General features: G+C 39.1%; 1 protein-coding gene across 2 annotated transcripts; it reads right to left on the reverse strand.

The window, feature by feature from the left end:
- Positions 1-6,976: 6,976 nt before the first annotated feature.
- On the reverse strand, positions 6,977-25,881 carry LOC139719248 (E3 ubiquitin-protein ligase NEURL1-like). 2 transcript variants are annotated; one of them, XM_071630679.1, is made up of 4 exons: positions 25,708-25,881; positions 21,715-22,395; positions 17,467-18,168; positions 6,977-11,809 (listed from the first exon to the last, which is right to left on the reverse strand). In XM_071630679.1, exons 1-4 carry the CDS (start codon positions 25,763-25,765, stop codon positions 11,316-11,318), a joined length of 1,935 nt encoding a protein of 644 aa, XP_071486780.1. In that variant the 5' UTR covers positions 25,766-25,881; the 3' UTR covers positions 6,977-11,315. The 2 variants fall into 2 exon arrangements, with proteins under 2 accessions (XP_071486780.1, XP_071486778.1); XM_071630677.1 differs by having other exon boundaries at positions 21,715-22,398.
- Positions 25,882-26,297: the final 416 nt, after the last annotated feature.

A 26,297-nucleotide genomic window follows, 5' to 3' on the forward strand; every position in this document is an offset into this window, starting at 1 on the left:
TTCTATGGTATATTTCTCCCCCTCTATCTCCCTCTCTATCTCTTATATCTCTCTATTTCTATTTCTATCTCTTTCTCTTTCTCTGTATATCTCTCTGGTTATCTCTATCTCTCCCTTTTTATCTTATCTCTATCTTTCTATGGTATCTCTCTCCCCCTCTATCTCCCTCTCTATCTCTTATGTCTCTCTCTTTCTATTTCTATCTCTTTCTCTATCTCTGTATATCTCTCTGTCTATCTCTATCTCTCCCTTTTTATCTTATCTCTATCTTTCTATGGTATCTCTCTCCCCCTCTATCTCCCTCTCTATCTCTTATGTCTCTCTCTTTCTATTTCTATCTCTTTCTCTATCTCTGTATATCTCTCTGTCTATCTCTATCTCTCCCTTTTTATCTTATCTCTATCTTTCTATGGTATCTCTCTCCCCCTCTATCTCCCTCTCTATCTCTTATATCTCTCTCTTTCTATTTCTATCTCTTTCTCTATCTCTGTATATCTCTCTGTCTATCTCTATCTCTCCCTCTATATCTCTATCTTTATCTCTACCTCTCTATATATATCTTTCTTTCCATCTATCTCTCTCTCCCTCTCTCCTTCTCATCTTGTCTTCGTTCTATCTCTCCATCCATCCCTTCAAACATCGTAGTTGGCTAGCCACAGGCAGAGGGGTTTAGTCACGGCATGAATCTAGCGCTATCAAATGACGATTAGTCAAGATCTACGCCTACTGTCCCCGGGAACTGATGCAGGCTGGGTTTTTCTGGGCATAAAGCTCCCTGCAAAGGGAATTAAATTACACTCTTTTTCCTATCTTCCATCCCTCTCACTCTACCTGTATACACACACACACACACACACACACACACTCACACACACACACACACACACACACACACACACCAATGTGGTATTGCCTAAAGATTAGATTCCTGCAAGTAACACCCATTCCAAATGTCGGTGGTTTCTTAATTTGCCTGAAGAAGGTTTGTGGAATGCCAGACCAAGCATCGGCACACAATATTAGTGAATTCAAGCAGACATCGGAGTCAAAGACAACATGGGGGCAGTACTGGCATGACTCATGCTCTCTTCACCGACATCATGCCCTTCATTATATCCCTTATATACGTGCGGACATGATACTATAGTATCTACGTGAGCTGCCAAAATTGTTGGAACAGTCTTGTACTTAATTGCTATGTCGGATAGAATAGTCACCAAAACACAAACTGAATACCTTTAGCAGCTTGCTCTGTGCTTAACAAGTTGACTCAACTTTAATATGTTACTGTATACGCCATAGATTTAGCGAGTCTAAATTTTTGCGAATCGGGATCTCCCGACGATTTCGCAAGTGGTCAGATTCACAATCGTGGAGTTTTAGTACTGAACGGAGAAATGTATACATGCACGTCACATTCACATCGGGATCATGGTCAATATATTCGCGGGTCTTTAAATTCGCAAATAGAACCTGACTCGCGAAATTCCGGAAAATTAATATGTATACAGTCATTGTAAAACAACACAACCACAGAGTCTCAATCAGGAGGTCACTGGTTCAAATCGGCGCAACTCTAGCAGAAGTGGTGGTATCCTTTAACAGACAAGACGCTTTTTTCCTCACTGCCCAGCATGGCCTTCAGAGGGACTTGGGCTATTTGCCCATAGGTATAACTAACTCATATGCATGCAAGTACTTAATTCCTTTGTAAAAAAAAGGAAGCAATAAAGAAAACGAAAAGTAAACTTGCTTCTGATGCAAAAATTTAAGAAATATTAGAACCGGTCAATATATCTTCCTTTAACTCTGTTATCATGATTGTCAGTTGACCTGTTTGCATGCAACGTTAATCAATAAAAGTTTGAGGAATGGACCCGATAGACTTACACCCAACACCCAAAGATATTGGGTTTCATCAGGCACAGTCACCATGATGTGACAAAAGTCCACCCAAATATTAGCTTGCATAGGATAGGCTTATACACAAACACACATATGCACACACAAACACACTGTAGTCTTCCTGGAAATTCTTAGACAATTGAGATATAAAAAGGAATTTCAATAACAACACAAGTGCCCCCACAGTGATGTACTTGGCAGGTACCCCACTTGGCAGCCATCTTGTGTTTCGTTTGTCGACAAACTCGTGGACACTTAATTCCCTGCGTACGTATGGCATGTCTTTAAACAAGGAAGAGAGTGTGAAATAACAAACCTCAAATACACTATACACTCTTGGTCTTGAAACTGTCAGCTTCCCCTTCTGCTTCCAGAGAATTCAAAATAAGCCTTTGAAAAGCTTTACCAGTACTTTTTCATAGACATTGCCAGTGAATCAATTCATAATCAACCCTTGAGCACCTCAAAAAGCTTCTTGCAAATGTCAGCCACTACTCACTAAGAGAAGGCCAAGACAACTTGATCATGAATTCATTCTGGAAAGTTATATGAATGAATGAATTCATTCATTGGAAAGTTATTTGATATAATATATGTGTGATGTGATGTGATGTGATGTGATGTGATGTGATGTGATGTGATGTGATGTGATGTGATGTGATGTGATGTGATGTGATGTGATGTGATGTGATGTGATGTGATGTGATGTGATGTGATGTGATGTGATGTGATGTGATGTGATGTGATGTGATGTGATGTGATGTGATGTGATGTGATGTGATGTGATGTGATGTGATGTGATGTGATGTGATGTGATGTGATGTGATGTGATGTGATGTGATGTGATGTGATGAGATATGATGTGATATATGATATGATATGATATGTTATATGAGATTAGATATATGATATGAGATAAATGATATACATGTATGATGTGATTTGATATGATATGAACTACATATTTACACACTGCTCCCTAGGACACACACATACCTTTGCAGCACTTTTTGTTTGAGTTTGTCTATGTGTGTGTGGGTGTGTTTCTATCTATCACTGCTGCTTTTTGTTTCGCTTCTGTCACAGCATTTACATACAGTTCTGTAGCAATCGAGGTCTGGTAACCAAGAGTACTCGTCCCATTGAAAAAATGCTCCACAATGCACATGTAGAAAGAAAACTGTTGTAATTTACAAAGTCTGTGGACAGACACAAATGCAGAGGACTGATGCACGAAATGAGCAAGTTGTACTTTGTGACTTTTAATGACGCCACGTCATGGCGAGCACAAAATATATAGGCCATGTCTGTCATTGATGCTTTGTCGACTGGGATCAGAACAAGTTTACAAAATGAATGATGAAGAATTTGATATTGATATAACACAGGAATATTCCTCGTGACTTGAATGATTTACATAAACTTCCATGCTTGCCTTCAAAGGAGTATTCACAAACACACACACATACACAACAGCAGAAATCGCACTGGGTCTTCTCACAAAACATGTCAAATCAAGAAATGTACAAACACAAAAACACATAAATTATACCTCATAAATAGGCTTATTTTAATTCTATCTATTTGACCAGCATACCAGTCTGATCAAATTGAATAAGTCTCAGTTTTTAATCATTTTGAAGTATTTAAACTCAAACAGCCATGCACATTTTTGCATAGTTCACAATTCTAAGTCAAAATATGAAGTGTAACGTACAGTGTCCAGAGAATAGCTTTTTCTGAAGTTGACACCCAACATCTGAAGTTTGACGACCCTGGACTTTACATCAAATTAACTGATGAAGTCATCTACTACTAGTACTCTTTCAAGCACTTCTATCACCTAAGGTACTTTTCAAAATTAAGGTACATTATTCGGAAGGTTCTTTAATCCAAAAATGAAATAAGGTTTGTTATTCCAATAATTATTCTGAAAGTTTGTGAATTTGAAAATAAAATAAGGTTTGTTATTTTGAAGATTCGTTTATCCGACATTGAAATCAGGTTCATTATTCCGAAGGCTCTCTTGTACACACCTCCTTTTCATTTTCGGAATAACAAACCTTCGAAATAACGTACCTTATTCCAATTTTTGGAATTACGAAACTTCGGAGTATTGCCACAAATGCTCAGGTTAAAGAACCCTCTTTCATTTTCGGATGAACAAACATCTATGAACAGGAAATGGTGTGTTTTGGAATATTGAACCTTCAGAATAACAAACCTTATTTCATTTTTAGATTAATGAACCCTGGGGATAACGAACATCACCCTTTTCACAAACGGAGGCATGCTACTCTAGCCAAGTAGGTGATGTGGACTCTCCCATATCAAGGACTCTACATGACAGACATGGAGATTTCGCAAAAGACGAAAAGAAATGATCTGTAGGATGACACCGTAGTCCTGCTTAGCACATGCAAAGGGCTCTGTTTTGCAATGCTGTCTGAAAACAAAATGGCTGCCTCTGGTAACAACATGGCCGTCATGGCTTTACACTGAAAAGGGACTGACATTATACAGTATTACAGGAGGAGCACATGAATTAAATCACCAATCATCACAACCTGATTCAAACAATGTTTTAGTGCGATTTAAAGTTTGATGGGTCACTGCGGAAATCACAGGAAAGTGAATATTATTTGCTTTCTACAAAAACGGTATCCTTACGGACAATGATCTACTGTAATATCATCATCATCCCTCAAGAAGCATTGTGAATCATAATATGCAAACACACATCTTCGTATCATGATTCCATACTTAAAAATAAACAAACCTATCAAAACATTACAGTATAAGCAGTTGCAATATGATTTGGGAGGTCTACACAATAAAAAGAGCAAAACATATATGAAAGTAAAATATGAAGCATCTGTAATTTCTATTCAACATGAGCTACTTGATTGGTCAGACTTGACACAGGAGGAAATCATTTGATGAAAATCAATATCCAGCTGCATTTGCACCCAACTTGGTAAGTTGTAAGAGTTTGGTATACATAATTCCAATTTGTTTTTTTGTTTTTTACTTAAGACATCATTAGAGTCTATCACTCTGGCAAACACAATACTTTCCTTTTTAAAAACTAGAAAGGCTTATTCATTTATTCCACACGAGTATGATTGTATCAAATAATTTGACACACTTTCTAGAAAGAAAGCAAGCAACACCATTATGAAGAGATGTGCACACCCTGCTCACCTCAACATGCAGCTTGTATGCACACACACACACATATATAATCATGTATATATGTACATGACTGCTCAATATATTACATTTATTTATGCATTTACATTACAATAATACATGGTACAATATCTCTTTGTGTCTCTAAGCACAGCCATAAAGGGGATAAAGATTCTCACAAGAAAAGAAAGAAAAGTGAGAGTACAGAGATCTACAATCTTGATCAAAACGGTACCGTGAATTCCAGACAACACGTTTGTGACTCTTTCTATTTTGCCTTACACACTGGAGAAGCTTTTTTGCAGTGCTCTCTGCTTTCTTTTGCTGGTTTTTTTTTGTCACTTCCTTGCAGAGATTCAATATTATGTTTGCAAATATATATCAAATGTATTCATTCACACGGGATTATACCTCAGTGAAACACACGGGTCTATTCTGTGGCTAGTCTATATCTCCAGTCTCTGTGGCTAACATTTACATACAAGACTACATTTAGCAAATGCCAAGACTTGTGGAAGTTTGCCTACTTGTTGGTAAACACACAATGTATGTCACATAGTACTAGGCATACCGGGCACTAGGCACATCCAGAAGATCAGTCTCATTCAAGACTAACGCATGCTTCAAATTCGAGGCAAACACATAAAATTTGTTCTAACAAACAAACAAACAAGCGAATTCCCGTATCTACAGCTTGGATACTTGGACAACACTACAATTAAGTATTCAAGAACTTAGTGCCCAAAGTTTGAAAGTGTCTACTAGTACAGTACCATCTGGTTGCATGATACAAGCAGTCTGCAGGTATCAAAACATCCGATTCTAAAATTTTGATACATTGAGCACTACTCTTGGGTCAAAGGTCAAGTCTGTTCACAGACATCCTCTACAGAGCTTATGGCCTTAAAGGCATACTTGTACTGCAACGCCACAATAATGTTATCAGGTATGGCATGAACTTGGTGACATCATTTCCTGCGCATTCATTCTGGTAGATTTTATGCTTAATTTCCTTAGAACACATAAAAAATACAGTGCACTTCCGTTATAACGAACACAGTTAGAACAAAATAAGATTTAGGCCATAACATTTTCTGCTCTGTTTTTTATTGTTTGTTTATTTCGTTATAACGAAATTTCGATATAACGACAGAAAACTGCCAGTCCTGAGGACTTCTTTATAACAGGAGTCCACTGTACAGCAAAAGTCCTAGGTGCTTATGAACAAGAATAATTTTGCAATGGCCAAGACTGTCATGAGATGTGCAAACAAAACAGTATGATATTTGGCCTGGGCACATTAAGTCTGTGAGTCTACCTTGTGTGATGTTCTATCATATCTGTTTCAGACCGACAAAATCACAGCCTCTACATGGACTTTAACCGTTTTCAGCCCTCACCGGGGAGAGCCACATCTGGGGTAATATTTGGAGCATCAAGGGCTGACATCTGTTGAAAGCAGGAAAAGAACAACAACAACAACAACAACAACAACAACAAAGCTAGAATGCTGCTCTTTCTTATTGATATGTTCTGGTTTTGTTTTGTTTTTCTTTCCTTTCCTTCATTTCTTTTTTTTTTTTTTGGGGGGGGGGGGGGGAGGGGGGGGGGGGGGGGGGGGGGGCTGCAATATTCCACAAGATAAGCTTGTAAACATACGTACTTGGATATGTTATCTCAAACAGAGCAATTTTGGCAAGGTTCCCGGTCGTACCCTGGCAGATATTCCAGCTTACAACAAACAACATCCTTATCGCTTGCACTGCTTCCTCTGCATATAAGACCAGGAACTATGCTCCTTGGTGCAGCATGAGAAGCTGCAAATGTTGTAGATGGTGATAACAATGCAGCAATGCCCATGATACGACACACACTGCATTTCCTTTTATTGGTTTCTTCAAATTTTTCTCTATTGCTTCCTAACTTATCATGTGCTACCCTACCCAGAGGACACTGCTGGATCCTTGCCGCATTGACCACAGTACCTAACCACTTCCAGGACGAGTAAGATATAGCATCGCAGATTTCGTCATTGCAGAGTGGTCAACACGGGGTGGCTTTCCTGGAATGCGTACCCAATGCCATATATTGTACTCAAACAGTGCAGAACACATTAAGATTCGAGAAGCAAAGTGCACAATCGCCTACACATTTCAGAGTAGCCTTGACTTATTGGTTTCATTAATGATGTACTACATTTGTATTACATGATATATATAAAACAAGGCATTTGACTTCCTTCTTCTACAATCTAATAGGAATATGTTTGTCATTGTTGGGTTGGCATTTTTTTTTTTACTGTGATGTCAAGTTGCACCCAAACTCCCCCGGAAGTTGAGACCATGATATGAAGGTATCTTGAGTTTCAATTACTTATTCCTCAGGGCCTGAACATGGCTTTACTTTATACAGGTAGAATTTGAAGCACAGTTACATTCTATATGACATGAAAGTGTCAGATCTGTATCATTGATATACATTGTAATTACTCTGTCATGACGACAATGCTCTCATTTTTATTATTAAAAAAAAAAACAGTGAGTGTGGGGGAGAACAGACCTGATATGTGCACTAAAAGTATGAATGACAATAAGACAAGCTTCCATGAATGTGTGTTGGTTCGTTGTTTTTTTTCCACAGCTGTAAGCCACTGCTCTGTAAGCCACAGCTCAATTTACATCTACTTAGTGATGAAGATGACGGTTTCAAACGAAAAACTCAGATCTCGCTCAGCCCTCTCAGAACAAGTGACAGATTCGCCATCTTTGCGCATTAGTTTCATTATCTTCCACTATTGCTGTTTTGACTTTCTTCTAAGAATTTCACGCACAGATGAGGGTGGGGGGAAGTAGCAAGCTAAATGATACCATAACATCACACAGACATGTTTGCTCAGTACCAACCTAGAGTGCAGGATACGTCCTCAGCTCTAAATACCCTCAGTGTCTCATTAATAACCTCTCTATAAACAACTGTCAAAAAATGTCAATGAGAATGCACACAAGCAGTTCACCAATTGTAATGACAAGGGTCTCAAACAATCGTTCTGATGGTTCGGTCCTGGCACCAATTGAGTTATGTTCAAAGTACAGTGTGCGAGGTATTCACAGGGCCTGAGGTTCTGATACATTCACACATCAGTAGAGTATTCTCCCAATCCTATACTGTATTTACTTCGGCAGTGATGCAAAAATCATAGGACGTGTGAACACTAGTTAAGTTGACGCATGGTACGGAAGGGAAATTTAAAATCTAATTTGTTACACAATGTTTCCAATCTGGTGCTTAATATATCATTAATCATCCATGTACTATCCATAGTGATCTCTTGGTCTTCACAGAAGAATAGACAAGCAAAGATATGAGAAGAAAATTACAGCTGATAACCATATCTGCGACTGCAGAATCATCAACATCACACATAATGCTCTGCTGTACAAATTTGTTACATCTATTCAAAAAAAGAATGGACAAATTGAGATGTTTCATTCTTAAAGGTGTTATGTCAATGATACAAGTACTCAGTAATTAAGATGACCTTCACAATATTTCATTTATCAATGCCAACAATAATATTTGCTAGATTTGCATTGAATTATCATACTATTTCCACAACATATACATTATATTTTCTGTAACTATAAAACAAGCTGATATTTGCTATGTAGATATCTTGTCCATGCCAAGCTTCGTTTTGGACGTACACTTACATTTAAGTAAAGGAATTCACATCTGATACACGTACATGTATGTTACAACTGTAAGAGATGTAATATAGATGCCTCTTTTTTGTATGACAAAGGGCGCTGTTACCATTGTAATATGTGAATGCATGAAAGACAATTATGAAACCCTCTACTATTCATGTCGTGACATTGGTTGCCACGGCAACTGCATAAACTTAAGCTATACTTCAAAGTGTGATTAATGTCATTACATGAAATGCATGGATAAATGCTCGGCAGAAAATGTTGGCTCGCCTTGAAAGCGGTACACACACATAGAAAAAAGAAGAAGAAATAGAACCCCTTCCTACCCAGCATTCAATGTGTGGAGTGTTGGGAGCATTCAGGTAGAACGACCCTTTGTTATTTGACAGCAATGCTTTTTAGAATTCTTTTTTTTTTTGTTTTCTACACATTCCTGTTTTTGTCTTATGTTGCGGCAACTGCAACATGACATGATGGCTACATGTCTTCGTCATCATAATGCTGAGAGTATCAACCCACCTGGTACATGTATACTCTGGTGGCAAGGAGCTACAATGGTGCATACAAGCAGCAGAGCGGCTGTGAGCATCCACGGTGGTGCATTCCTCAAAAATCAACTAACACAGGTAATAAAAATGCAATATTATTTCAGGTCATACTTGCTTTCTAGATTCAAGCATCATTATTCTGCTTTGTAATGTCATTTGAAGCATGAAAGTCAAAATATATATGCACTTGAAAAGAGAATAGTAAATGCTTCTTTAAATACAATTTCATAGAAATCCTTCTTGTGAGTACACATATTATATTCACATCATATACTCCCAATTTTTAACATTAATGTAAATAAAAATGAAAAAGGAAATCTGATAGCAAGAGAGTTTCATTACAAATTTTCAGTTCACTTCCAGGAAATATGAAACCATGCTTTGCTAAAGCAGCAGAGATCAATACCAGATTCAAAACCTTTGGTACTGTCAAATATTTGTCCAGTATTTTATGGCAAAATGTTGACCTGGAAATTGCTGCAAACACACTTCATCAAGTTGAACCCAAACACAAAGTTTGTATAACCCACTTGTCACACAGTTCTGCCTTCTGCCGCGTAAAAATTAAATCTCAAGGGCAAATTTCATTCTACGTGATATCTTTATCTTCAAATTCATCCACCACTTTTTGAATTGAGACAACTCTTGAATTTCCTGCCAAACCCCACCCTTATGATCATACATGTGTAGATCAGACCGATCTGGAATAAGCTCAGAGGACCAAGTACCTTACTTTCCAGTTTGGACTCAGGCAAACACGTTAGACCCAAAGATCGTTGACTATGCAAAGCTCAATTTCACACCAAATTTAAACCTCTCTAACTTCTTCTTAATGCCTTAACAACAACAACAAAAAAGAAATGTGACAAATTTTGATCAAAATTGAATGACTGCACCAATACCACATGGCATCTTACTACAAAATATAGACTTCAGGGAATTTTCATCCTTTTGTCTATATGAGACAGAGGTACATAGACCTCGTCTACTGTCTGAAGACTGCATGAATAGTCTTACTTGATGGTGACACTGTAATGCACCAAAACAACATACAGACCAGTGCACGCAATGCAGACATGAAAAGGGTATATATTATCAAACAAAATCATGAAATTTGGTTCAATAAACAAAAGAGCATGGGTCCCACTAGTTTCAGATCTTCTCTAAGAGAGGAATATGAGGTAAGTTTGTACACATACCAGCATATTACTGTAAAAGCGGAAATTTTAGAACACGAGATTTTTCGCAATTGGCCGCGTAAGATTAATTTTGCATGTTTTCAATTCTGCGGAATCAAAAGAAAATATAAAGTAGTGCTGCATATAACAAAAAAACAGTGTGCTTTTATTTTTGCACTTCTTTCTTGTCGCGCAAAGTGTGGTAAAATTTCAGCTTTTACAGCAGCATTCTTAAGAGCATCCTGGGAGTTTCTAGCCTCTGCACATGTGGTTACACACACACACACACACACACACACACACACACACACACACACACCCCATCGAGGACATTTGGTTCAACCCCTGTGAAAGTGAAGTCTGAATCACATGTCACCAGTCTCAAGGACTCAAATTTATTCCAACAGGGAACAAACAGACGTGATCACCACCGGACGCAGAACTTCTGCATTACTTTCCCCATCCATCTCGGTCATTATATGCCTTTCCCTTTGATCGCAGATGACCGGGAATATCATGAACAAATTTTGCAGTCACTGCAGCAGGACAGAACCAAGGAGTAACCTTTTGTCTGTAAGTACACCGTGTTCATTTAGCTACGCCTTACCGTATCGTCATCTCCGTCTGCAGTATACCAGCATGTGTTGACATGAGATTTGATCCCAGGTCTGCTGACACCATACTTCTTTGACGGCACAGTCCTGCAAGCTGACGGATACAGTCGATCACGTGACCTTGCATGTGAGATGGACGACAAGCCCCTAGACACACATGATCAAGCGCTATGGTTTATACATTCTGATGATGTCCGCGATAACCGCCCGACATATCGGGCAGGAGGAACCGCGCATCTTGTTGGCGCACTCGAAGCAGCAGCAGACATGGCCGCACTTGTAGAAGACGGCGTTGACGGGCGCCTCGAAGCATATCGAACACTCCTCCTCTTCCGACACGCCCGCCGACGGGGCAGGGGGCGGTTTCTGGGGGACCTTGGCCCCTGCAGTCTTTGTCGGTGGCTTTGACGGGCGGGGCGGCTTCGGCTTACTCGTTGCTGCCGCGGAGGCAGATGTCAACGGTAACGACTGGCCAGAGGATGCAGTCCCCGTGATAGACTGTGACGATGACGACGTTGTCATGGTTAAGCTCAGAGAAGAAAGAAGCTCCGCAGTAGCCGCGGCCTCGGCCTCGCTAGCCGATGCTGTATTCAAGTTGGAGGTGTTGCTCTCTGCAGTCGTCTCTGTCATACCAGTACTAGGAATGCTGATTGTCCGAAAGCCTAGAACAAGTGAAAACACATACACACACACACACAAAGTGTGTAAGTTAGATGTAACAGGCTTTGTGACAGAAACAAGCAGCTGGTACAGCTTGTGTCATGCCGTTTAAAAGGTCCCAGCAATCCAAATGTATGTTGACCTCTATTGATGTCTTTTGGTCTATACATACAGTGTAAACCAAATCAATAAAACATGAATTATATGCATCATATATTTTTACAAACTTTTTAAAAAGAATTTTTCTGCACCCTGTTAAGGCCCACATCTTTAAAAAAAAAATCATCCAGATCTTCTTCATAGTATTCCAGCTGTGATATCATCCTGCATAATAAAATTGAGCTGAATACTGTATAGACACAGTTATGTGCCTTACCATTCATTGCTATTCAATGCATGCACTTACAGTACTCATAACAGCATCACATGTTCTTTTAAATGTAAATGTTTTTCTTTTTTTATATTTTTCTTTTTTTTTTTACATAGCATTAGCAATGAATGTCCTGTACACATATTTATGTTTCAGAGAGCCATTACATATGATCGCACTGACATTTTCTCATACATAAATGGCTCTTACCTTTGTAAGTCAATTGATATGTTAATATCGAGAGAAATGCTACTTTTTAAGAGGAAATCTTGCAAGATTCATGAAAGAATGATTCTCTCTTCTTCATGTTCTGAAAGCAATTGGATCACACTCAACACAGTCAAGAGGGATATTGTGCCTTTCTAACATGATCACAAAAAAGAAAAGACAACTCATTTGTATGAGATTCAATCTGTCAGCCTTTGACACCTTGACCCTGACTTTAAGTTTGACTTGTGAGTTTGATTTGTAATCCCCTTTGCACTGAGAAAATGTACATAAATTCCTCCATTTCAGTCTATATCTCCTTTACCACAATTTATTCCCATTTACGTGTTAAGCTCTCTCAGCCAAAGGTATTTCTTCAAGACGAACTAAAGTGTACTTAGCCAAAATTCTGTAACTTTTGACCTTGATCTGTGACTTGCATCTCTACTATTCTACCAATTTGCTTTCTTCCTTTCTTCCACATTATACTCCCAAGGAACATGCCAAGATAGGGTTAGGGCTGGTATATCGATTATATTTTTCAGTTCAATAACCTTTGACCCTCTAACCCTGTCATACCGTATATTCCAACTTATTGTCTATTACATGTACATTGTACACATGTACTTCCCATCCTCCTTACAAAACATATTCAGCTGGAGAGTCCTACAGTTGTACATGTAGGTTAAAATGGTAGTTGAGTGACCTTTCACCCAAGCTCATCTCTGTATCATGTAGCGCATACATTATCAAGAAAGCCCAGTAGAATGTGTTTTTTTTTCTTCTTCTTCTTAAATCACAATATTAATAAGATCTGGGGTAGATGGCCCAGCAAAAAAGAGAGAGAGAGAAAAAGGCATAACAAACAAATGTGATTCATGAGGCACCCTTTGTGTCCACAGCATCAAAATAGACAGAAATGGAACATGCCCTGGAATGCATCTGCTGCCTTTCACTGCGTAGATATCTCTCAGTTTTCATGAAAATGTACATTGTACATGTATCAGTATACAGTTACACTCGCATTTAAGTCGATCTTCTCGGGACTGAGCAAAACACATCGACTTAGGCGAGTTTTGACTTGTGCGTAAGTCGCAAAAAATTCGACTTACAGTTACACCACGCGTACACATGTATAATGTACATGTATGTTGTCTACTCTGGAGCCGAGAGCTGGAGCGGTGTGCCCGATATTTGCCCTTCAGCAAGACACTTTATCCACATTGAATATTACAGTTATTCATTTCCAAAATTAAGAGCAAACATCTGACATTTATTCTAGCATCTTATGGAGCTGATTGTTACCGCTGTTCATTTCCAAAACTGAAGGCAAACATCCGGCTTTTTTTTTTTTTTTGGTGGCCCGGCGTGCGTTTTTTGTGACCCTGGTCGCGTATTAACCATTCGCGAAATCGTGATTCGATTCGCGAAAAGACTCCGCCAAGTATATAAGGCATAGATCGCTACACTCGGCAGGGGCTACGTCGTCCTTTCACCTGGTCTGGGTAACGGAAACCAAAATCTCGCGTGAGTTCTTGCGTTACCTATCGTTAATGTCAACGAAACATCGTTAATTTGCGCTTGGGATCGTTACTCATCGTTACTACAAACGTTAATTTTCCCGATTGTTAGTTTGCGTTAATAACGATTCAGGTGAAACCGCTTGCGTTAATGAAACTTTACTAGGGAGCTTTAGGTTTTGACGCACGGACGTTTGAGCCGACGCTTGCGCTGGACGTTCTCCTCTCCCTGCGTCGTGTGGAAACGTAGCTTTAGATTACGCTGGGACGCAACGTATAAAAAATAAAATCGCGCCCCCATATGATCAGTGCATGAAGAAGCTCTCTACGTCGCAAACTGTGCGGACGTGAAAACAGCCCAGTACGCGTAGTAAACAACTCAGGCGACGCAAGCTAAAAATAGATTGACTTTACGCGCGCTACTGCGCACGCTCAGACCATGTTTTTTTCCTTTGAACGTCCGCGTGTCTAAAATCTAAAGCTCCCTAATGTTTATTGACGCAAAGTTTCTTTTGGTAATACTGTATGTAAACAAAAACTGGCGTCTCGTGATTTTGACAGTGATTTATTACACAATAAAATCTTATTCGACTTAGGCAAAGTGAATTCAATGGTTTTTCCGAGAAAGTGTTCTTGGAATTTCATCAACTTAGGCGAGTATTCGACTTCAAAAATTTGACTTGTGAGTGAATTAATACACGTAAGTCAATGGGGAAAAATCAGGACTTTTTAAAATCTTCGACTTGCGCGATTATTCGACATATATGCGACATCGACTTAGGCGAGTTTAACTGTATTAGAATAAACTGCAGAATATTAAAGGTCAGTTGAGAAACAATTGCGCATCGACCACATTTCAGCCAGGAGGAAGACTTCACTATCTTTTACAAAGTAGCTAGGTTAGTCTCTTTCTTTGCTTTTCATCCTTGGGAAGTATTTACTGCTTCTGTTGATATCAGTCAGTTGACTTAATAGTACATAGTTAGTGTTACCTGTACCGTTCTTGTTTTGCTAATTATTTTACCTGACTTGCTCTGGTACACATGTAATTGTGATGTTTCATTTACAGTCTTTCATAAAGTAAGCAGGATTCCTCCTCTGGAAAGGCTTTTCTTTCATTTTATTTTTTGTTCCATGATAAAAAAAAAATAACATCCAAACAAACAACAAATATTTGATTTCCTTTCATTGATAAAAAAAGAGAAACTTCTGTAGCATAGACTACACTCTGGGGAAATTCCCAGTGAGACCCAATTGTTATCAAAAGTGTGACAATCGAGGAAATAACAGAAAGAGATATCTAGTGCTGAAGCTGTGTCAATTCCTGATAAGGTTTCCATTGTCACTATCATGACTGTTTTAGTTTTATAAATGATATTAATGCATCATGCACGCGGAATGGTCCAAGTTGAACTAAAAGTGGATATCAAATATGAAAGCTATGTGGCTTTTCACAAAACAATGGGGTGGGTTACAACCTACAATATAATTATGATGTGATGTGAGGTGTAATGATGTCATACCTCACCTCACATGGCTCTGATCAATGTGTGTACCAACCGTATGTACCGTAAATCCAGAAATGTTTGCACACATTTTACTTTCGTGAAATTCACAACAGCCAAGATTCACAAAATCAAAATGCATGCAAAAGTTCTTGTCTACACTATATATGCATTGAATGCCAGTGGTAATTTGCGCAAATTTCATGTTGCTAAAAAGGCCATCAGCTCCAATTCTCGTAATTTTCATGCCGTTAATATATTGCTATACAAATTCAAGTTGGAAAATCATTCCCTGAATGATAATGTTGAACTAGTCCAGATAATCTATATTTCAATTTCCTATCTGAATGCTAATACAAAATTTGTATGTATACATCCAAAATGTAGTGTACTTGGCCATGATATTGCAGGAGTCAGATTCAATTTACTGCATTTAATTCAAAATATAAAGATTTAAAAATACATACACACACACACACATGTACTCATATTGAGTACAACTGTATGTGTACGTTCCCAGATACATGCATGATGCTGAACAGGTAAAAAGTTATGCTGCAGGGCAATGACTATTCAATGCATTTTTTTTTTTCCATGCAACATGTGTTACAGAATGATACACACTGTCCTGCAAACAAGATAACGAACTTGGTAAAAAACTGTACATGATAATGGCTTTGTTGCTAAAACACACACACACATAGTTTGTATGCTTTTGGACACAGATGCACAGTGCACATGTACAAATGAGCTGCTGTTATACACATGCTATTGTAAATAAAATTGTATGAACCTTTCTCTCTCTCTTTTTGCTATGTCCCCAATCAGTATTCATTGACTGATATACAGTTGTACTTTACAAAGTAGTACAGAATAATGAATTGTCATAGCAACACGACTCTAAACTCTTCCTGCACTAACCATTACTGGCACTTCCTTGTAAACCCAATAGCTCATTTAAAAAATAAAAAAAAAAATCATACAAAATCAGCCATAAAACCATGACTATGGATGTTTGCACAATGTGTTTTGCTCTCAATTTGTCATTGCACATGTTTATACACGGAAATCACATTCTCAAAAGTAAAACTGTGAAAGCTGACTTAACTGCCATTTTCAATTCCAAGAAACGAAGGCGTCACAAGCGTTCAAATTCTTTGAACTCAACCATTCAGACGGCTCACTTCATCATACTCAGTCGTTGCAACTTACAGTTATAGTTTAACAAATCTTTGACTTTCATGAGGAATGAAACTGAAACTTAGGCAACTTTATCACCTTTGGAATTGATTAGTGGGTAACCAACTGCAGATGTTTTGGGTCATATTTCGTCAACTATCTATCTAGTGTCTACAGCTATAGATCTATTTCTCAATAAACCAGGTTACTCACATGTATTCAAAGTCTAAGCATGCCTTTATGACTAAGAATGTTTTTAACAACCAGAAAGCTTACTAGCAATATCAACCAGACCTGTTCCTTACCGGGACCTAATACAAAATTGTACATACCAGGTTCCCAAAGTGTCAACTCACATACACCTGTACGTGAACCTGGTATACCAGATTCCCAAAGTGTAGACAAGAGTGTCAGCATTCATGGCCAAAATTCATGTTTATTTGTGTTAAAATTCTGACGAAAAAAATCACTTTGATTGAAAGATAGAGTTTGTGCTATCAATACAAGCTCTTTTTCTGTATCACAGCAGTGTGTATTTTGGTCTTTCCAATGTACACTGTAGAAGTGCACTCATTTTGATATAAAACTTGTATGAAGAGGCTCGTAGCCATCCAGGTTGACCTCACCATATTTTCACTTTCTCTGACCCAATTCGGTTACCCTTACATGCTTATGTCCCCCCCCCCCCCCCATGAATAATGAACATTGAGTTGAGTTGTGCATCAAATGAAAGAAGAGAAGCTTATCTTTCCATTCATGTATATCTCATAATAGCACATTTACAATTTTGATAGAACAAATTTGCAATGAAACTCGGGTTTTGTTTTTTTTTCTTTTCTGGGAAACACTATATTTCAATTTATCAATCTGATTCTTACCTAAACTCTGAACGGCTTGTGTGGTCCCATAGACGTCAAAGTAAAGCCATAGCGGTATGGTTGTATCCACAAACATGAGGCAGCATCTGCTGGAGCCGTCCGCATTCAGCAAATGGACTTCACCTTCAGAATTGAATACAACCCCCAGGATGTCGTTCACGGCTGGCTGCTCAAATTCTCGCGTCAGCACCCAGTACTCTGGCCTGTCGTACACGTGCTCCGCATCATCCGGAATGGGGGCATCCCGCAGCACTTTGGGATCACAGTTGGTGAGTCCAATGCCCAAATGTCCAATGTATCTGTGGTTGACCTTCTTGATGGAGATGAAGACGGCTTCGTCCATCTTGAGCGACCTGCAGATGAACACCAGTCCTCCGCAGAAGACGTCACCCTTCCTCTCCGCCGTCATGAGGCCATCGCTGAATGAGATGTTTGAACCATGCACACTGTGGAATGGAAGGTGCTGTATATGGGGGTGAAGTGGGGCCGGTAGAGGGGGGAGGGGCGGCAGTTGCGACAACGAGCCCGGTGGTGGTGGGGGAGGAGGAGGGGGCAGAACAGTACCCTCACTTGACGAAGCATTGATGGTGGGTGGGAGAGAGTGAGATGATGCAGATGAAGTTGGACCCCTTGCAAGGATTTCGTTGTGAGGGTAACTTGAGGTTGGAGCTAGATTGAATGTGTTCGGCATGGTGTGCTCATCTGAAAAATTAAACAAAAACAAGTTTTCACCAAATTTACTATTTGTATAAAACTAACAACTGGTCTGTGTCAAACTCTTTAACTACATGTATACGGTGTAACTTAAAAGTTTATTGCCCAAGTCATTTCATGTCACAAGATACACATACATGTAAGCAATAGTCTGTTATGCATATACTACTCATTTAAATTTCACTTTGACCTGCATTCTCATAATGGTTTCATACACAACATGTACAAATATTGTAGCATCAATACCGGTATCCTGTCAAAAGTGAACATAAGTGGTGGATGATTTTTTTTTTTTTGCCAGATAGTTTCATTTAGAACCAGAGCCCATGCACATCTATGTGTAACCTTAAACCCTTAACTGTGGCAGATGTCAGATTTGATTTATGCATCCAATTGATAATCAACTGCCAACATCCCTCCATAAACAAACAAACAAACAAACAAACAAACAAAAAGGATTTAAATGGCACCCATGCCCATGGTTCCTCAAAAATCTACATTTTAATAGTTAATCTACCCTAAACAGGTCTAGGTTTTGGGAGTAAATGAAATGCAACTGTACTCTAATCACGAACAAAAACAAACAAACAGTACTAATATCACTTGCAATTGACACAATAAAGTCTATGTTTTCCTTTTGCAATTAATCACAACTTTAACCCGTCGAGGACGGGCAGATTTTGCTTCAACATGCATTTGCCACAGACACCTGCCCGATTATACTCGGGACTCTTCTTCAACGGGTTAAGAAAGTGAATTCTGTGGTGTCAAGATGTATGGAGGTATTAAATGCCCTCACACATACAAAATGCATACCAGTATTCACAAAGAGTCATACAGTTGTATATTCATGAAATTTAAGCAGAAAACAGTTCAACAAAACCCAAGTGCCATTTCCATGTAATGAACTTTTATGACCAATAATTTTACTGAATTCTTATGGAATTCCACACATGCAAAGGGATCTCAATAGCTACTTTCCTCTTTCTTTTTCTTTTTTTCTTTCTTTTTTGTAATTTCCACTTGCATGAAATCACAGTCAAGGCATATGACTTGAATGTCCATTAACTGCCAAAACACTTCACCCTCATGGGGCAAATCAATCATGGTACTAGAATCAATCATGGTCATAGAAAGAGGATCCTACAAGTATGTCGATTGCTGTTACAAAGAACCGTCCTTTGTCACTTGAGTCTTCCCGGAGAATTGAGGATGTGTCATTTCATTTGAAACATACATGTGTTTACAAAAATTCTCAAAGATACTTCCTTCTGTAAAGTCTCACCTGAAACAACACTAACGATTTCCAAGGTCAACATGGCATACTTACAGTATACTTCCTCAATGGTACTGCTTCTCATTTTCTCACAAAGATTGTACACAAATGTTGTTTTTCCCCTTTGGAAGAAATGACTTTTAATATATAGTCAGTTTCTTTGCTTTTACATCAGCTTCTGAAGAGCACAAAAGCATTGAAACATTTGTATGTCCAGTAAATGCAACATCCGTAGCATCTATTTGGCACAACACTGACAATAATTTCAGGCAAGAATTCATTGCACATCCCTATAACATGTATAAGTTTTGTTGGTTAATGTAAAATGGCCAGTCACATTCACACCAGGTGCAGCAATTTTGAAGAAGTTGGTTGTGTTTTTTAAACATTAAATCATTCATATCAACACTTAATGCATTTGTATTCTTACTTACATCACTCAATTCTAAATTTGTATCATTAAAATCCATACCAAATACACCAAGGTTGTAAACTGTGTCTGCTGCGCAATAACAGTACTGTAAAACAAGGAATTTTCGCGTGCACTTTAATTTCGCGAATTTCGCGAGCGGCAAGATTCGCGAAATTAAAATGCACGCGAAAGTCCATGTTTACATTATATGCATTGAACGCCAGTGGCACTTCGCGAAAATTTCATGCCACGAAAAAGGCTGTCGGCTCCAATTCGCGAAAAATTCATGCCGCGAATATTTCATGTTTTACAGTATTCTGGTGTTCAAATACACTTTGGGGAATTTAGTTTTGCACACTGAGCATTCAAAATCCTGAAATACTTCGAACAGATTCCAAAGATAACCCTTCTAGTATTTTCATGCATTGCTCATGAATTGTCTGGTCATGAGTACAAGCCTGTTCTCTTTATTGAGTAATACCCACTAACTTGACTAGATTCACTCTAATTCTATGTTTTTAAAACATCCTAGAATCCAAGGCTTTTTCATTTTTACATACATGTATAGAATGTTTCTAAATGAATACAAGTGTACATACAAATTGTATGTTTTCTCGCAGCAATTTGATGAGTTGTGGTTACGTATACGTATGTATGTGACTAGTGGGTCCATGATGTGTATGTACCAAGATACATGTAGTGTTAGAGAGCGGAGAGCAATCAAATGTAAGAGCATGGAATGGAAGCGCAAGGTGTTGGGAGTAATACAGACTTGGCGTCACTTGAATCACAAGTTTACAGACCACACTATGGAATGGAATTTACACATGCTACCAGTGCATGCTACCTGCACTGGCAGCTTCAAGGGATGGTACAGTATTGGTGGAGATGAGAATTGGGCTTTTAACTTTTTTGCGAGATACCAAGAAAACACTTATGATATGTTACAGAGCATACCAATTTAAGAGGAATTCAAAGTTTATTTGATGAAAATCGGGTTTGCAATGACTGAAACATCCCAAAACAAAGTAAAACAAAGCGATCGTAACAAAGTGTGGGTCCCACACTTAATTAGAATCGCTCTTTTTTGGATATCTCAGCCATTTCAAAACCAATTTTCATCAAATAAATGTTGAATTCCTCATAGAATTACATGCTCTTTCATATTTTATAACAGGTTTCTCATTATCTCATCAAAAAATGTTAGAAACCTGAAATTAGGTCTCAACCAAAACTACACAATCCCTTTAAACTATTGAGCTTCAAAATATTTTGTACTCTTTTGGAGATAAATTATAAAAACAAAAGTTAAACTAAAGTACCTATTGTAGCATGCATGCTGAATTCAATTAACTTGAGTTCATTATGAATTTGAATGCCCACACAAGATCTGAATGCTCTTATCAAATCAAGTGGGGGAAAAAGATACAACACTGAGTGCAAAACCCTACGGTGTACAGTTGTACATTGAAACCAGTCTCCATACCTACTGTAAAACATGATATATTCATGGCATGAAATTTTCTTGAATTGAAGCTGACGGCCTTTTTCACAGCATAGAATTTTCAGGAACTGCCACTGGCATTCAATGTACTGTATAGTGTAGGAAAGAACTTTTGCGGGCATTTTAATTTTGCAGATCTTGGCTCTCGCAAAATTTGCGAAATTAAAATGCACACGTACATTCTTCATTTTACGGTGTCAGCCGGCACTACAGAGATTTTAACTGCATCTAGAAATTGAAAACACAAATGTTACTTACAAGAAAAGATTAAAGATTAATCATATAACATACAAGAGAATATTCTGTGCAGCTTCTTCCCAAATTATGTAGTTCAATGCTTACCCACTATCCTAACTCCAGTAGTATTGCCGTAGACATCGATGAGTGCCCATAAAGGTTTGCTTACATCCACTCCATTGAAAAACATGTGAAAGGGTTCATTGTTCACACTGTAAAACACCTCTCCTCGCGAGTTCACAAAGAAACTGAGCACATTGCCATTGGCTGCCAGTGTCTCCCTCAGCGCCTTCACCCAGTAGCCTGGCTTCACAGTCAAGTCCGGGCAGGCATATTTAGGCAACATGTGAGGCTTGAGGCGGTCGGGACAGTGACAGGTGAAACCGAAGCGGATGACACCGCTCCAACCCTGGGTGCTTTGGATCAGCTGGAGGTGCAGCGGATCTTGCAGCCTGAGAGGCCGGTGCGTGAACACTATGGCGTTGCAGAAGCTTCCATTCCGCGTTGCAAGCTTGTGGTTGGGCGACAGCACAATGTTCTTTCCGTGCGTTGTGTGGAAGAGGTGGTTGGGGGTGCCGCTGCTGGGGCCAGCAATCTCGCTCGCTGCCGTTGGGATGGTGTCCGGTGGGTGAAGAATGTTTGGCCAGCTCTGGCGAGTGGACATACCAGTGGTGGTGTGCTGACGAGGTGACTTGGGCCGTATTGCTGCAGTAGGACCCCCAAAGGTCACTCTCCTCCTATCATTGGCATGGGCATCTCCACCAGAAGATCCCCCATTCCCTCCTCCTGCTGGTTGTAACACATAAAATGACAAAATCCATGACATTCATAATTTTCTCAAAAACAAAGCATAGAGAAAATACTGGTCTTTGATCACATGGGAAGTCAATTTTGGTTTCTTTTGGTTTCTAGAATCACAGCCACCATGGAAACAGCTAAACTCATGATAGCTAATTGGGGGTATCTTAGTAGAATGGTTGCGGCAGAACATGACTACAAGATGTATAAATTTTATAATTATGTCACTACCGCTAGTCTTAAGGTTAATACAAAGGAATGTATTAACCTATTCCGTACGGGAACCTGTGGTGGCCTGCATATTATTATTAAGTCTATGGGCATTTCAGAATTCAGTACAGAACGGGTCAAAAGAAAAGGTGCACTCATTTGGCCGAGTCAGGCAAAATGGATGCAACACTATTATAGTCTACTGTGATAATACTACACAGGAATACACATGACATGGCAGACACTAAACAAATGTTCAAGTCACTTTAACAACACATTACCATTCTTTTTACTACGTTCCTACTGTAACTATTCACAACAACAACAGTGCACTTTCAAACTAGACTGTGTCTAGGGCCCTAGTAGTAGTAGCGTTAGAGGGGTTAGCTGAACCTGAGGTAGACACGTCCGTCTACCACCATTATTTATTACTACTAGCAGCACCCGTGGAAATCCACGGGTCTGAGGGGTTTTATTTTTTTTTTTCTCATAATACGATTTTGCACATTTTTATTGAAGAAATAAAAAGAAAAGTCTTCTCATTCTTTCGTTAATTGTGCTGTCTTCTAAATGACCACCCTTCCCAGAAATTTTATAATACATTTTTGTAGTATATGCCAGGCGATCCGGTCCATTGGTAGGGATCATTCCCGCCACTACTTGCTTTTATTATAAAACTTGAGTTTCGAGGGGTTATTTGCACCCGTTGAAGTCCAACAGTTGTCTTGTTGCCCCTCACCCCTCCCCCCCTCACGCACACACACATTTCCATCTCCGCAGGGCAAAAAACAAAAACATTCAGGGAAAAATTACCAAAAACGCAAATGAGATTCCCCGAAAGTTCTGCCCACAGGTTGTTCCCGTTGAAACGGGAAGATATTAACACTATGACTTTGATTACCCCCTGCTCTTGCATCGATCCACGCGGGCACCCGCGGGAATCCACGGCTGGTCTCAAGGCCTCGGTTTGTTTTGTGTTTTTTTTTTCATGTTTCTTTTCCCCACGTTATGAGAGAAAAATAAGATATTTTCGTCTTCATAATTTTGCTCCCTCCTTGTTGTTTTTAATCACCAAAACTTGGCTTGATATATCATATCAATATAGAACTACATCTGCTTCAGATTGTACATTATTAGGCCTACAATTATTGCTCCTATTATTGTTATTATTATATCATTATTATCATTATCCTTATCATTATTATTATTATTATTATTATCATCATCATTGTTATTATTTGGGGAGGGGGAGATCATAGTCATCAGGTTTAATAGGCACCCGTGGGAGTAGGTTCTCACGACCTCGTATTTTTTTCTTTAATATTTTTCCTATGTTATGGAAGAAAGAAGAATATATACATCACTGCATTCGTCTTCATTTGCTCCCTCTTTTTTTGTCACCAAAACTTGGTTTGATAGACCATAGAACCACACATTCTATTTCCACTTGCAATTTTAAAAATAGGCGGTCGGCAAAGCGAGGTTTTCCTCTACGTCCGCTCATCTTATGAATATGTATGATTACAGCAGCTCTGCAGTAAACGAATGGACACAGCTGCGCGTGTAATCTGATATGTAAGGGTACGATCGGCAAATATATTTAGCCGCGTCCTAAACAGTCTGCGTACAATGACACCGGACTTGAGAGCAAACGGCGAGCAAACTAAATGACGTACCTGAGCTGCATATAGTATTCTGCAGTTGTGCAAAATACAATTACATAACCAACGTTCGTTGTTTTCATTTGGGGACGCCAATAATGGCGAACTGTACGTAAATGCCCTTGTAGTCCATGTCACGCACACACAGATTCGTGTAACCATCGTCAATACATTCAGTACACGTAACAGGCGGAGGCAAAGGTACATCACAGAACTATATACACACAGTGTTATATGTAGAGTGTGTATAGAGTTCTGCGAGGTACATTGTGTGTGTGCGTGCGCGTCCGCCGGAAGATGTCAGAGATTTCGCTGCACCATCATCTTTAGTATCCCCCAGTGTCTCTGCAAGCTAAAAGATGGAAGATCGAGAAAGCAGGAGGCCAGCGCAGGTTCCGTGAATATTGAAACGCTCGGCTCTTTCGTCACGCACAAAAATGCATTATGCATGTAGCTAATTAATTTTTCTTTTTCGTCCTCGACGTCGACACGGAGGCGGAGAGGGGACGAAACCCACGCCATTCGATGTAGGATACTCTCCTGCGGCCGACGGCACCGGTCGCAACTGCCCGGAGCCGACGGCTCGGGAGGAGATAGAGAAACCAGCAACGCCGAAATAAAACAGGAAATACATAAGGCCGCGACAACAACAACAACTTCGAGTATTATAGTATAGGAAAATTAGTTTATAGTTTACTTGTCTTAGGTTAGGAGAGCATGGCAGCATTACAATGTATATATTTCATTATATTTGAGACCATCGATCATATCATGAGAAGTTATGAGTTTCTGCAGGGGCACAGACCAGACAGCAGGATCAGGGGGGCATTTCATAAAGCATTTTGGTCAGATATTTTTCTGACAAACTGTTAGTTACAAGCTACTGAAATCCTTGCATATGATCTGATTGGCTGAGAGGAAATTTGTCTGACAACTTTGTCAGACAAAATGCTTCATGAAATGCCCCCCAGGAGTAGGGGCCTTTGTTTAGCAGTTAGAGTCTAAACTCTAGTCACAAGTGTGTCGCAATGTGTGTTTTCATGTGATCTCCGGACGGGCAGTGCTGGGCGAGGGCCGGGCTGTGCAGAAACCATAATATCTCAACTAGACATAACAGTTTTTAGGTTCTAATACCATTTTTGCCTTTTGCAAATACTGCCTTACAGTACACACTGCATAATACTAATAGTGCGAACGTAACGTTCGGTTTCTGCATTCACAAGACAACAACTTGGCTAGGATGGCTAGTCATGTAATACTAGTAATACTAATAGGCAGGCAACCTCAAACAGACGAGGATATCGTGCCGAAAACTCAGAAAACCACGGGTAGAAAATGCCGGACATAAAATAGGACGGCATCGATAGTCTGACATGACGTTTCTCTGAGACTGAGCTGATGCTGAAACGATTTCTCTCAGTATACTTACCGCTGTTGCGACTATTCTGAGTGCCGGGGTTCACAGGAGTAGTCGCTGTTTGACCCATGTTTGATCATCAGAGACAAAGAATCTAGGCGTCTTCTTCGCTATCTACAATTACTTGTGACAAAATCTACACAAACGAGACAGATTGACGTGCCATTTTGGTCGCTCGACATTGACCTTCTTGGAAAACCAATGGAGACTAACTAAAGTATAAATGAAGCTCGTTCGCTAATACTTATTACTTTTGTGTCGTAATTTTTATTATTTATGATCAAATGATGCAATAAAAATATTTTGAAAATGATTCTAATATGTTTTTGTTTTTTAATTATTGAAAATATACATTTTGTAACCTTAATATTTTTAAATTTTTAAAACCGTCTCGATCTCCGCTCCGGTCCCGTGGTATTCGGTAAACCACTGTCACTGTAGGAAATATTTCTGTAGGAAATATTTCCTGAAGATATCATCATCAGTGAGAAAGACAATTATGCTGTATCACCATCTTCGTTGGAAAAAGGTGTTTTGGTCAAAGCTTGTTTCTTTAAAAGCTACTAGTAGATGTCATGGTAGATGTAATATTCAGACCCTTT

Source organism: Diadema antillarum, unplaced genomic scaffold (genome assembly GCF_040938485.1).
Source record: "Diadema antillarum isolate AM-2024a unplaced genomic scaffold, OU_Dant_1.0 scf00000107, whole genome shotgun sequence".
NCBI lineage: Eukaryota > Metazoa > Echinodermata > Echinoidea > Diadematoida > Diadematidae > Diadema > Diadema antillarum.

Coding starts and splice junctions, on each gene's coding strand:
- LOC139719248 (XM_071630677.1), bottom strand. CDS start 25,765: ATGGGTCAAACAGCGACTACTCCTGTGAACCCCGGCACTCAGAATAGT. Junction 18,169..21,714: donor TACTGGAGTTAGGATAGTGG/GTAAGCATTGAA, acceptor TTAATTTTTCAG/ATGAGCACACCATGCCGAAC. Junction 11,810..17,466: donor ACAAGCCGTTCAGAGTTTAG/GTAAGAATCAGA, acceptor CACTTGTTCTAG/GCTTTCGGACAATCAGCATT.